The sequence below is a fragment of the Mustela lutreola genome, chromosome 6 (assembly GCF_030435805.1).
Source record: "Mustela lutreola isolate mMusLut2 chromosome 6, mMusLut2.pri, whole genome shotgun sequence".
Lineage (NCBI taxonomy): Eukaryota > Metazoa > Chordata > Mammalia > Carnivora > Mustelidae > Mustela > Mustela lutreola.
The window spans coordinates 24344846-24359259 of NC_081295.1; the positions used below are offsets into that span (position 1 = coordinate 24344846).

The 14414-nt window shown below is 37.4% G+C and overlaps 1 protein-coding gene across 2 annotated transcripts in view; it reads right to left on the minus strand.

The window, feature by feature from the left end:
- The window catches only part of SOBP (sine oculis binding protein homolog), a 160075-nt gene that overhangs the window by 132828 nt on the left and 12833 nt on the right, over positions 1–14414 (minus strand). For both annotated transcript variants that reach the window (XM_059176954.1, XM_059176953.1), the window contains exons 2-3: positions 13093–13231; positions 11129–11314 (exon numbers count right to left, since the gene is read on the minus strand). In XM_059176954.1, coding sequence (XP_059032937.1) covers positions 11129–11314; positions 13093–13231 — 325 coding nt within the window. The remainder of the gene's footprint in view (positions 1–11128; positions 11315–13092; positions 13232–14414) is intronic.

The following is a 14414-nucleotide window of genomic DNA, read 5'->3' on the forward strand; positions in this document are numbered from 1 at the left end:
AGCCGCTGCCTTCGGCTCAGGTCATGATCTCAGAGTCCTGGGATCGAGTCCCGCATCGGGCTCTCTGCTCGGCAGAGAGCCTGCTTCCCTCTCTCTCTCTCTGGCTGCCTCTCTGTCTACTTGTGATTTCTCTCTGTCAAATTAATAAATAAAATCTTAAAAAATAAATAAATAAATAAATAAATAAATAAATAAATCAGGAAGAGTTAAAATTTTTTAAAAAAACACCACTTTTTTTCAAACTCTAAGTCTCCAAGTAAAGGACTCAAGATTTTTTGAGACAAGGATCTTTTCCCACAACAATGTACATGAAGGTAGGGTCCTTATCTAATGGGACTCGTGTCCTCCTGAGAAGAGACAGCAGAGAGTTCCTATCTCTCTCTGCCACATGAGAACACAGAGAAGGTAACTGATTGTAACCACACAGTTTTTAACAGATACCAAGCCTAATGTTGTTGATCTTGGACTTGCATTCTCCAGAATTGTGAGAAAATAAACTTTGGCTGTATTTAGTTATGGTAACCTAAGCTGATGAATATATTTGTCATAAATCCAGAATCTGTTCATATTTGTTTCTGAACTCCACTGCAGTGATTTATATGCGTATCCTTTTATCATTATTTCATTGTCTCTTTTTAATACAAGAGAAATCATTTATTATTGCTCATGGGGTCTCTGAGTTAGATATTTGGGAGTAGTTTAGAGCAATTCTAGCTCAGAGTTGTTCATGAACTTACATCCAGTGTCTCTTGGGGGTGCAGTCATCTGAAGGCTTGAATTGGGCTGTGGGACCCACTTCTAAGGCAGCTCAACCACAAGGCTGGCAAGCTGGTGCTGGCTGCTGATGGGAGACCCCTTCCTGTCCACATGACCCCCTCCACAGGGCTGCTTGAGTTTCCTCATGTTCCCTCAAAAATGAACAATCTGAGAGAACTAGGCAAAAACTACAATAACCTTTTATGACAGCCCCAGAAGTCAGTCACATAAACCAGCCCTGATTCAATGTAGAAAGAAATTATCAGGAGACCAGGATCATTAAGGCCATTTTGGAAACTGGCTTCCAGAATTTCATTTATCTGAAGTCCAAAAACGGGCAAATAATAAACTATATTACTAGTGGGGAGCCTCTGCAGGTGTTAAAACTGTAGAAGGAAATAAGGCAAAGATGGCCATAAAAGTGGTTACCTCTTGAATGGAAAGTTGTGAGTGGACAAGGATCATTATTTGTGGGAAAAAGATACATGTATATTTTATGCACTTTTACATATATATTTTAAGTCAAAAGAGAATTGACATGAGAAACACAAAGTGTCTTTTCTCTCTTATGCCTCAAACACAGATGAGGCTTAAAGTATGTTCAAAAGAAGAATAATAACAACAGTACAATTAATACTGATAATAACATAAACTTATTTAATTATTAATTAATTATTCTAGGTCTTACAATGACTGTTGGGATCTAGTAGTATAAGTCTTCCTTTTATTTTTTTTCTTCAAGATTGTCCCAGCTAATTTTGCCCCTTTGCATCTCCATGTAAATTCAAAATGCAGGTTTTAAATTTCCACAAAATTTTATGCTGGGATTTTTATCCGAATTGAATATATAGATCAATTTAGGAAGAATCTGTCCTTTTAGAATATTATTCATCAATCCATAAACATGGTGTGTCCCTCCACTGATTTAGGCCTTCTTTGATTTCTCTCGGCAATATTCATAGTTTCCTATATAACAATCTTGCATATATTTTGTTAGATTTATTTTTTTTACCCTGAGTTTTTCATGGTTTAATGCTATTTTAACTGGTATTTTTAAATTTTGTTTTTTTACTATATTTGTAGCTGCTATATAGAGATATAATGGATTTGGGAGTACTGCCTATGTTTAGAGACCTTGATAAATGTACTCATTAATTATAATAGCTCACCTGTACATTGATGGAAAAGGGATGGTTGTAAACAAAATGCTATTTTTACATTTCAAATCTTGTATTTTTAGTTTCTTTTTCTTGCCGTATTACATTATCTATGAACTCCAGTATAAATTTAAATAGAAGTGGTGGTAGTGGTCATCTTTATCTCACTCTTGATCTCAAGGAAAACTTTCAAAATTTCACAATTAAGTATAATATTTGCTGTAGGTTTTTTGTGGATAATTTTTGTCATTTTATGGAAGATCCATTCTGTTCCTATTTTGCCAAAAGTTTTTATTATTGTGTTAAATTTTTATCAAATTTTGTTTTCTGCATCTATTGAGAATATTGTTTGAGATTTTATTTTATTCTGTTAATGTAGTTAAGCATATTGATGGATTTCTTAAGCTTAAATCAACCTTGCATTCCTAGAAAAGAATCCAAATTAGTCATGATGCATTATCTTTTAGTATACATCACTGGATTTTGTTTGCTATGATTTTTTTTTTAGGGTTTTTGAATAAGTGTTCATGATGAACAGAAGTTTTCCATCTTAGTGTAATTCAATTACATTAAATTACCATGGTCCTTATTTCTAATGCTCTTGTCATGTCATGGGATGAAAGTCATGCTGGGATTATAAAATGAGTAAAAATGGTTTTTTTGTTTTTTTCTATTCTCTAGAAGAGTTTCTCTATGTTTGGTTTCATTTTTTTCCTTAAATTTTTGGTAGAATCTACCACTGAAACTACCTGTGCCTAGAATATTCTTTGTAAAAAGGATCTAATGATTTCTTCCTTTTTTTTTTTTTTAAGATTTTACTTATTTAGAGAGAGAAAAAGAGCATATGAGCAGGGAGAGGGGAGACGGAGAGAGAAAATCTCAAGCAGACTTCATACTGAGCATGATCCTGACATCATGACCTGAACCAAAATCAAGAGTCAGATGCTTAACTGACTGAGCCATCCAGGCACCAGTTTAATTTTCTTAATAGATGTAGGACTACTCAAGCTTTCTATTCCTTCTTGTGCCTGTTTTGATAAGTTAAAGTGGACATAACGTGACTTCTCTTTTGCAGAAATTCTGGGAATTACTTCCAGTAATCATTACTTATGTGTAACATCAAAATTATTAGGTCTAATGACATATGGGTGATATAATCTTTTCATTTACTCACAATTCAAATTTTTTTCTAGCAGTTTTTCTAAAACTTCAATCTATTATTTCAAGTCACTCTTCCAGAGTAAAAAATTAATAATTAGCTGATAGTTGTCTAAGTGGCATAAATTTTCCATCAGACTTTTTTTGGCTGCCATAATTACACATAGAGGTGAGTTTTCTTTAAATATGTTCAATCAACTAACAAATATATATTACAGTATATTAAAATAGACTCAAATCACAAAATCAGGTGGTAAATTCACCATACAAGTCACAAAATCAAGATTTTATAAATTAAAGCAATTACAGATTACCTAAGCTAAGTACATCATTATTAAGCAAGGAAACTGAGGCATAGATAAGCAAAGTGACTTATCTTATTTACACGGCCAGTAAAAAGCAGAGCTGGCATTCACAACCCAGGTTTCCTGATTTTTGCTCTGGTAGTCTTTCCACCACATCATACTACCATTTAAACCACACATTTGAGGGATGCCTTGGTGACTCAGTCAGTTAAGTGTCTGACTCTTGATTTCAGCTTAATGTCATGATTTCAGGGTCACAAGATCAAGCCACATGTCAGGCTCTGTGCTCAGCAGAGAGTCTATTTGAGATTTTTTCTCCTCCTCTCCCTCTGCCACCCGCTTTTTTGTACTAGGTACTATCTTTTATTCAAATGAGGCAAACACCGAGGCTCAGACAGATGGTCACACAGATGGTCATCTGCCCCAGGTCATAAAGCCAAATATGTACTCAATAAATATTAGCCAACCAATATGATAGAAAAGGTAACACTGGCCTCAGACCCAGTCTGACTTCCAAGCCCATGTTCTCAGCCATTCTTAGGGACCAACTCCATGGTGCTGGCACAATGTGTTTGTCTTTCCATGTCTCACCATATAAATAGAAGCCCTGTCAACTCATCACTCTCTCTTTCTCTCTCTCTTTCTCTAAAATAAATAAATTCTTAAAAACACACACACATTTTGATTTGGGACACAATGGAATATTACTCAGCCATAAAAAAGAATGATAGCTTGCCATTTCACAACAACATAAGGGTATTGTGCTAAGTGAAATAACTCAGAGAAAGATAAATACCAAATGATTTCACTTGTATATGGAATCTAAAAAAAAAAAAAAGAACAAACAAACAACAACAACTGAAACAGACTCATAAATATAATGAACAAACTAGGTGTTGCTAGAGGGGAGGGGAGCAGGGGATGAGCAAAATTGGTGAAGGGGGTTAATAGGTACAAACTTTCAGTTTTAAAATAAATCAGCATGGGAATGAGAAGTACAGCACTGGGAATACAGCCAATAATACTGTAATAATTTTGTATGGTGATAGATTGTCACTACAAAAAAAAAAAGAGAGAGAGAGAGAGAGAGAAGGAACATACTGAAATTTGAGTTCCACCTTTACAAGAATCCACAATTTTATTTAAAAATATAATAAAATAAAATAGGGCCCATTATCAGAGTAGGTAAGATTTTGAGACTTCGTTTTGTATCTTTCGTTAATCACCTTGAATTCTGAATGACTGTCTTCTGGCCTACATTACGTTTTAGATGTCATTTCTCCTCAACTGTGTAAATATAACAGTTCCTCATTATCTCCCTATAGACCTTCTGCTACTCCATTTTGCCCTTTCGCTGCCACCGAGCTCCACCAAATGCTGCTAAAACTCCTTCCAAAGTCAAAGTGGAATGATGTTTTGATTATACCAAGTACACTGTAAGTTCCCAGTGGCCAAGGATGATGACGTACACACTTGTATTATCTAGCATAATATGAAGCACACTCAGTAAACACATAATTGACTGACATAGGTTTTTGGATAATCCAGGGCTACAAATATGGGTTAAGGGGACATCATCCCTAAGTTCAAATGTCAGTTCTGCCACTTATTACCTGTGTGACCTCAGGCAAGTTGCTCTGGGTCTCAGTTTCCTCATCTGTAAAACAAGGTTAATAGCATCCACACAGAGTTGTTCTGAAAATTAAATGAGATAATAATCTATTAGCACAATGTCTGGCCCATAATAAGTGCTCGAAAAATATTCGCTAGGATGAGATTCTATCATTACGATTATTAACTATTCCTACTCCCGCCATTCAGCATAATTCCTCCTGTCCTTTTTCTAAGTGAATTAGAAAATTCCCCAAACCTGAGGGTTCAGTGAACATCTTTTTTTTTTTTTTTGAGAAATCTATCTGCTACATAAATAGTAAATCATCCAAATCCCATTAACTCTAGGTAATTTTATTTAATAATCATATTTTAAAAGTTGGACAAATAAATAAATGGCAGAGCAATTTTGATTAAATCCTGTTTTCTCAATGGCTATTTGGAATACATCATTCATATGCAAGCCCCAAGAATATTGTGTAACAGATAAAATAAATAATGATCATAATGCAAACCACATTCTGATTCCCACTTCTCTGCAAGTATAACTCCATGTAAGAATTTTAAGAGCCAAAAAGTAACATGCTTATTAACTGTGGGTTGCTCAGTTATATACATAGGGTTTAGCAGATCACGTGAATGTTTCCATATTCTCAGTTAAGCTAATTGTTCCTTAGAGCCCAGTTCTTATATCCCCTTAAGAATTCTAAGATTTGCCTGAAAAAATATATCATATTTCCATGACTATGACTGAACACAAATTTGAAAAGCTCACTGAAAGCAAACCATCCTAGAAGACAGGAAATGGTCATTGTTTTCAAAGAAAGTCAAGACGCTCCAGCACGTAGGGAATCAGGCTCTTAGGAGTTGATCTCATGTCCCTCCACATAAACCTATGTATGCCATGGGGACAGACCCTGTCTTTCCCCTCTCCCATGGGTAGCAAGAAAGAAGAATATGGTCGCTTTCCATTTGAGGTAGGAAAAAAAAAAGAAAAAAAACCCACCATTTTATTCAAAACTGCCACATAAATGCATCCAGGGAAATAGATTCCCTCCTTTTTGTACATTTAATTTCATTTTAAAGTATTCTGGGACTTAGAGGGATTCTGGACTTGTGATAGGCAAGGGAAGCCTGTCAAAAGATTCAGATTTAAAATGTAATTTCCTAGATATGCGGTGTTTTCTGCAGCAGAGCTCAGCATGACTTTCACTAGGAAAAGTTGCTGCATTTCATCTTTTCCTCATGAACAAAAAATAATTACAACAAGAGTTTCATTGATTTCTTTTTCTTTTTCTTTTCTTTTCTTTTTTTTTTTTTTTTTTTTTTTTTAATTCTTGGGAGCATAATGTCAGGGAGCAAGTCTGAGACTAGAAAAGAAAAATGCTGGTTCAAGTCCAGTCAGCTGCTCTAACCAGAAGTAGGCAGGATAGGCAGCATCAAGCCTGACCAACCACTGTAGAGGACGGACGTCTGGTCAGTGGAGCTTTACTTATGGAAAGCAGGGAAGATCAATATAAAGTGTTTGTAAAAAAAAAAAAAAAGAAAAAAAGAAAAAAAAGAAAAAAATCTGTATTTAAAATCCATTTCAAATGGCTTGACTTCAGTAGTCAAACCAGCGGTGGAGTGGGGTCGGCCTAAATATTTGGATGGAGACTCACTCCAGCACGGCCTTTACAGACCGTACTCAGAGTCCTTTTCTGGCACAACCCTCTTCCAAGGAAGTCCTGAAGGGCTGAAGCCTGTATGAAAATCTCTAATATGAGAAGAATTTCAGCAAGGTCACAATATAATTAACCTGAGTTATCTTTCAAAACTCTTGCTGATATATATTCTGCCACTTTAGACTAGGCTCATGCTGTGATTTTTAAAATTAGCAGAGAAGGACACTTTCATATTCATTTGCACTAAAAGGATAAAGGAACGTTTGCATAAAAAGAAAAAGGTGGTCAATACTTTCTATTATTCTCTTACTCTTTTAACAGTTTTTGTTGTTTGTTTGGTTTTTTTTTAATGGCGTCTCTATATGGCAAAGCCTTATTCTGTTCACTTGCTAGTCTGCAGAAAAGTCTTAGTCTTATTTAAGGATCATGGTGATTCCCTTCAGTGCTTAGAGAAAAAAAAAAAAAAAGGAAAATCAGGGCTATTATCCTGTGTTCATAACAAGTCTATTACCATAGTAACGACTGTGATGTCACAAACCCTACATTAAGGGCCAAATTCTGTCCCTGATGGGGGAAGGGCAGCTCAGCCTTGGAAATCAGACAAAACTGTACACAAACATGTGTGGCCAGAGCAGGGACAACGCTTGTAATCACCAAAGCCCAGGGAGCTCCCCTTCTCTGAAGAGAAGGTGGGGGCCAGAGGAGAAAAGCAATTCCCCAGGCCCACTAATAAGCTACACCCACACTCCTGGATGCAGCTGTGCAAAAGGAGAGGAGAAATCCAAGCAAGTGTGGTGTCACCATGTTCCCCATCCCAAGTATTCCACAGGGCCCACTGGCTGCCAAACATGGACGGGATCCAGTCTGAGCCTGCCCAAGCCCATGAAACACTCGGGAACCGGTGCCCAACCCAATGGAACCCTCTGGTACCTCGGAGGAGCAGTGACTTGCCTCATGATGGTGAGCCCTTCAAAACCAAGCTGGGGTTTTAGTCCCGCTAGGTCATCCCAGTTCAAAGAACCACAGATCCTCAGGTTCAGAGAACACATCAAGTCTCCCAGAAGATGGGGACTTGAAAAAATGACTGTGTACCTGTCACTGGGGGATCTGAAGTCGCAAACTATTAAGGACTCTTATTCTGATGCAGTCTAAGCAAGTTTTGTACAAATACGCCGGAAAAGCAACTTTATATTAAAAGGAATATTGAATCAGGAGTCAGAAGACATTGGTACTAGTCTTGGCTCACATACTTAGAAGCCACCTGACCTTGAGAAAGCCATTTAACCTATGCAACCTTCAGTTTTTCTATTTAGCTATATCCAGTACACTATTTCCCAGAGTCATGGTAAAGATCAAATCACATCAAACAATGAATGTGAGTGCGCTTCATGAACTATAAAGGATTTAATACAGACATAAGGTATTATTATTGCTGGTATTGTCACACGGCCAGTTTATGGCAGAATGGGAATAATTTAAACGCTAACAGTTATTTTCTTTCCAGGAATCCAAAACATACATATGCTCCCTGTCTTCCCCATCCCGAGAGGTGGACAGTTGCATGATATAGTCAGTTCTAAATTATTCAGGGGCTGATTATCAAGGGGCCTTTTACTTCTAGCCATTGTACCATTTATTAGTTTCCCTTAGGAATGCCAGTGTTAACCTACATATAGCTATAACATTGATAGGGAATGTGCCTCAACTCAGCTACCCTGAATAACAACCCTGGCAAAAGTTTTAACAGAAGGAGAAAGTGAAGTGATTAATTAGATGAAAGTTTTTAGGTAATCTGTGGGCCTTACTTATCCAAGGATAATTATACACATCACTGTCATAAAGCTATAGTCAAACTCTTGACAGGTTGGGACTAAGCCAGCCAAGATACTAGCATTTTCTCAAGGAACAACAGAGTGGCCCATACTGGTGATGTATGTGCAGTAGGAATTTGACTATCAGCCATTTAGTCAGTTTTCAACAAACAGTACTGGAGCACCTACTATGTGCCAAAGCTCACCACATACCCTGAAAACCCCACTATCTTCCTATCCATGTTGCTGTCCCTTATGATATTATACAGAGCACCTTGGCAAAGCTCATAGCCTGACTCTCAGAAACTCAATCCTGAAACTTCTGCCAACCTTACCCTGGTGCAAAAATCAGCAACCTCTGGTTGTGGGGCCAGACCCTCCTTCCTGCCTTTTTTGTAAATGATATTTTATTAGAACACAGCTACACCCATTTGTTTATGTACTATCTACAATAGCAGAGTTCAGTAGTTCTGGTAGAGACAGCACAGCCCAGAGCCTAAAACACTATCTGACCCTTTGTAGGAAAAGTCTGCAGACCCCTGCACTAGATAACGTAACTGAATCGAAATTCATCTCTCCTGTACATGTTTCTGTTTAGGGATTAATGGAGAAACCTCCTTGAAAGCAGAGATCCTTTCTGTATCTTGGTCTTGTCATATAGAACCTTGGAGAAGCACAGAGCCAAGGTTTAGAGCAGAAAATTAAACACGTCCTTCCCTACATTTTGTTTTCAACAGATGAGTGCTTTGGGGTTGCATGAAGACAGCATAAAACCACTGGTGTTGAGTTACTTCTGGCTTCTAATTCCTCCGAGTTCCTGTGTCTAAGACTTCCAATGCTCAATCTTTGGCCTGTATCCCTTTGCATATTTTTTTCCTGATCTGATGTGGAATTAGAGTTAAATGGGAGCTGTGTGCTTGAATTCCACGTGGCTGGCTCAGCAGGAAACTCCAGGGCAGGTTTTTTGGCATGCCAAGCTCATGTTAGCCTCAGCTATGCTAATTTCTAAAGCTGTTTGCTTTGCTCAAATAAATCTTAGAGGGGAATTTGCATTTGGATGCACACCTTTTTATGCACAAATTATGTGCATGATATTTCTGGGACAGACTAAGGACTTAAAAAAAAAAGAAGCAGCAGCATGGTGTTTACGGAATGGCTTTAGTGTCATGGGACTATGCTAGGTGCTTTACATATATTTTCTCCTCTCACAGCCATGACAATCCTGTGAGATGAAACTGTGATCCCCATTTTACAGATGGAGAAACTGAGGAGGAGAGAGCTTATATAATGTGTCCGTGTCCACAGAGCTGGTAAGTGACAAAGCCTAGATTTGAGCCCAATTTGTCTAAATCGGAGGCGAGTGACCTTTCCACCTAGTCACACTGCCCTAATGTTCCCATTTATCATCACCACGCATCCAGGCCACTGCACACTCACTGGAATATGAACTCTACATTTACAAAATTAGTCACCCCGCCCCTTCCCAGTTGCCTGTGCAAAGTTATGACTTTGGTCCTTGGGAGATACACCTGGGTCCCTCTGCATCAGAAAACAATCAACCAAAGGAAAATAGGGGCATTAAAAAGGCAAACGATGAGATACACAAATTATATTAGAAATTAGCAGACAAACACAATCTCAAGTGATTTTGACAGGTAAATGGATTTTAATGACATTCTCTCTCGAGGACCTCGATACGAAAGGACACTTTTTACTACTAAAATGTAGTAGGCTAAGCAAGGGAATGTACACACACTATGAAGAAAAATGTTAGTAACTCTCAGAATATGGTGTAAATACATCTATAACACAAGTCCAGGAATTTATATCTACAAATACCCTCACTGTTTATGGAAACATAACCACACACTTATCTCCCCCCCAGCCCCCCCAAAAATACAAACATTCCCTTCAGTAAGTTATAGTGAGTATGGCCATCAAAACTTACTATTTATCATTGTTCAGCTCAATATACAGAAAAATAACCACTGTAGCAATTAAGCATTCTAGCGTAACTCCAGCATTTCACAGCAAGCGAGATACAGTATCACTGAACTTCTTTCTCCGTATGGAACACAGCTGTAATGTAGCTTGTGCTATCACCTAATGCTTAACCCATTGCCCTGCACCTTCATACACACGCCATCTGATCTTCTGGAAATATTAAAAAACTGATTACGTTTGCATGCAAGTGAAATCCAGACATCCATTTTTCTTTAAAGCTCTCAAAGACAGTTTTCCAGGAATTAGAAAGAACTCTGTGGCAGAGATGGATAATCTAGGTTATTTCTAAGAAGGGCAGCCCGCTCAGGAGACCCAGCCCCTCACAATGCCACCACATGGTTCAGTCAGTCCGTATATAAAATTATTTCATCCTTTTTTTTTTTTTTAATTTCTAACAGATGATTTCAGAGGAGGAAAACTACTTTTTTTTAGCCAGTGGTAGGAAAAATTCATTCAGTTGAAAGTAGATTGGGGACTTGGCCTGAGTTTGCCTAACAGAGTAATGAATGCTACTTTAAATAACACAAGCACGAACGTGTCTTGTCTACAAAGCTCCTAAAAACAGTCTTTTCCAAAGGTACCTTGGGCATTTAATAATTCTTTATAAGGTAATTACAACTTTCTAGGAATCGTTCTCATTGGAAACCCCAGTAATGACTTACCTGCTGGTGGCTTTATGAAAGGTGGAGGAATTAAAGGTACAATAATGGGCACATTGCCATGATCCTTGGACCCTGCAGGTGAGTCACTGAGTCCGTTTCCTGTGGCAAGCCCGGAATAGCCTGTGCTTATATTGTATGGTGAAATAACACTGTCCTCGGGTAATTTGGGTTTTGGCAAAGAATTTTCTATAAAAGAAAAAAAGATCACATTCACTATTACAAAAGGGCTTGTTTTCCTTGTGACCACATTTTCTCAAGTCAAATGGCCATGTAACAAAACCAACTTTTCCTTGCAGATCTTTAAACACTTTACCAGAACTCCACAGACCGTCCTGGACCCTTTCAGTTTTGTTCACCGTAAATTTTGAGGGGGATCCTTTACCATTTGGCTCATTATGATAACTAGTACCTCAATTGCATCCTGGTGATGCATTTTAGCACTGGGAAAACCCATAGAAACCTGAGATGCAATTAACCTTTTCCGGGTACAAAGTCCTATCTAGCATCACCCTCCGGCTACCAGCTAAAAACATGCCCCATCCAGTCCTATCACTAGATCCCAATTGTATTAAAAAGTTTGGTCATAATATAACCAAAAGGACCCATAAGAAAGAAGCAGATTATTAGAAAGAAAACTTGTTTCACAGGGTAAACATTAGTATCCATTAACTATTAACAAAAATGAAAATAAAGAAAACTTACAATGATCTGAACTTTGTGAATTTTATCCTTGCATGTGAATCATTTAAAAAAAAAATTCAACCATGGAAAACAACTTTTTCCCTCTAGTAGCATATCCTGGCACTCTCTCCATGTTCCCCAGAGGCAAAGATTATTACCTAGACTGAGTATTACACGAGCTATTAGTTTATAGAATATAAACTCATGACTTGCATTTTTCATTTACAGTAAAATTGATGATACTATCCCTGTAACATGATGTGTACAATTTCATAGCGGGCTTAACATGAAATTTGTTACGTGCGTTCAATTCCACATGCCTACAGGACAGCTCATTTACATTTTGTCACTTGGCATATAAGAAGGAAAAAATGCTATCTTAAGAGACTGGAAATAAAATGAGTGAACAGGTAGTTTATGCCAACAGATTTTGAATGCAGTGCAAATACTGATCAAATTGCCAGTGATGGTGCACGATGAATTTTACCCACACTTTAATGAAGTTCCCCAAATGGACTGCTCCTTTACATACTTTTTTTTTTTTTTTTTGACCATCAAACTCTCACTCCGAATTTAGGTTCATAAATTTAGCATCCATAATAACACCCACCTTTGGTTCTAGGCTTCCCTCATGAGATATCTGACACTGATATTCGCTGATTAGAATCAGTGTTAATTTGACACGGCCAAGTCTCTAATTTCCACTCTTTGGCTGGGCTTTGACGAAAATTCTTATAAAATAATGTAGGATCCAATCATGCACTACTCTCTTACTCCTCATACCCCATCCAAGGCTGGGAGCAGGAGGAACTTCAAACACGAAACAGAAATAGGGCTTTCCTAAGAAATCCCACCAAAAAAAAGGAGGAAGAGGGGATTACCAAACTAACTTTCAAGGTCTAAAAATCCAAATGCAGTATTTGACTTAATAGAAAGCACCTGTCCCCCAAAACTAATAGATCAAAGACTCAAGAAACGAGAAGGAGAACTTAGCAAACATTGTCCCTTTCTATAAATCTGTGGGCAGGACCATAGCCCTAAGGTCCCTAGCCCTTGCTAGCTAGTGCTCCCATTGCTGGAAGGAGATTAAACTGTGTCTATTTTTGTTTTATGTTATGCTCTTATATTCTGTGGAATTCTGCTTATGGGAAAGTACTACTGGGGATGTACGTTTAAATCAACCGTTGGCATAATCAACCAAATGAGTCCCGAAGCAACTCAATTGGCAGGTTGAGATAGTTAATCCTTCTTTGCATGAACAAAGGGACATTAAATGTCATTACCTTTGAGAACAGAAATGTGCTGCCGGCTCTCTCCGTCGGTAGGGTAGCTCCTGAATTCAATATCTTCACCATCTTTCAATTCAACCTTATCATAGCCATACCAGCCAAGGAGTTCATTCATAGTGTTTTCTGCAAAGTTCTGGAAGAGAAGCGTAGGCTTCTTTTTTATATAATCAATAACTGTTTGAAAAGAATGCATAAATCGAATTCTGTTTGCACTACCCATTGACTGCCAGGCCTGCCCCACCTCCCCTAGAGTGGGGCTCATTTTTCAAATCACGTTCAAAAACCGTAATGCATTTAAATCTCAGGATGACACATCCAATTATGACGGGCCTTCAGACACTTGCAATTTAAAGATAATAAGAAGAAAAGGTATTTGTCAGTTTTGCTTATAAATAGAAGTCATATTTTAGAATATTCTGCAAAGTCTATATCCCACACACACGCAAAAATATTGAAAGGGAAAGCACAAACACAGCTAAGAAAATATTTTGAAAATGAAAACAATTAATCGACCTTTTTGTGATTCAGACTGATTTAAATTAGAACTGCTTTCTGATTCAGGTATTGTTTCTTAACATAACTCCTATCTCAGAGAAAGCAAAAATCTCAGCCAAGAAATAATTTCTCAGTTGTCAAGGCTACAAGGGTCTCCCTTTTTAATTTTCCCTTTTGCAAGTGTATACTTTAAAAATCAATGAGTAATTTGCTTTACAAATTTCACTAGTGACAGATTCTCCGTAAAACGAAAGGTCACTATGATTGTCTTCTGACAAATAACGTAAAAATACCAAATAACCTTAAGGTTAATAGTAAGCCCAGTTTTGGAGAACACCTGAAAACACTTTATGGAACCGTCAATCAATATGTAAATATAAGGTACTATTATTGTTGTTATTATACATACCAAAAATGTGAAAATAGTGGGTATAATTGGACAGCTTTAAAGCTTTAATATCAGGTGACTGTTTTTTTGTGACCTTATCAACTGCTAGATCTGAAAATAAGATGTGAGACTGTATTAATGATCTTAACGCTTGCATGTGCCTTAAAACATCTCTGAGAAATAAAGTGCAGTGATAGTCACCAGGAGTTCGGGGGTGAGGGAAATGGGGAGATAGTGGTCCAAGGGTACAAATTTCCAGTTATTACATTAACAAGTCTGGAGATAAAATGGACAACATGGTGATTATGGCTAATAATACTGTATCATATACTCAAATGTTATTAAGAGAGATCTTTTTTTTAATTTAAAGTATTTTTATTAACATATAATGTATTATTTGCCCCAGGGGTACAGGTCTGTGAATCATCAGGCT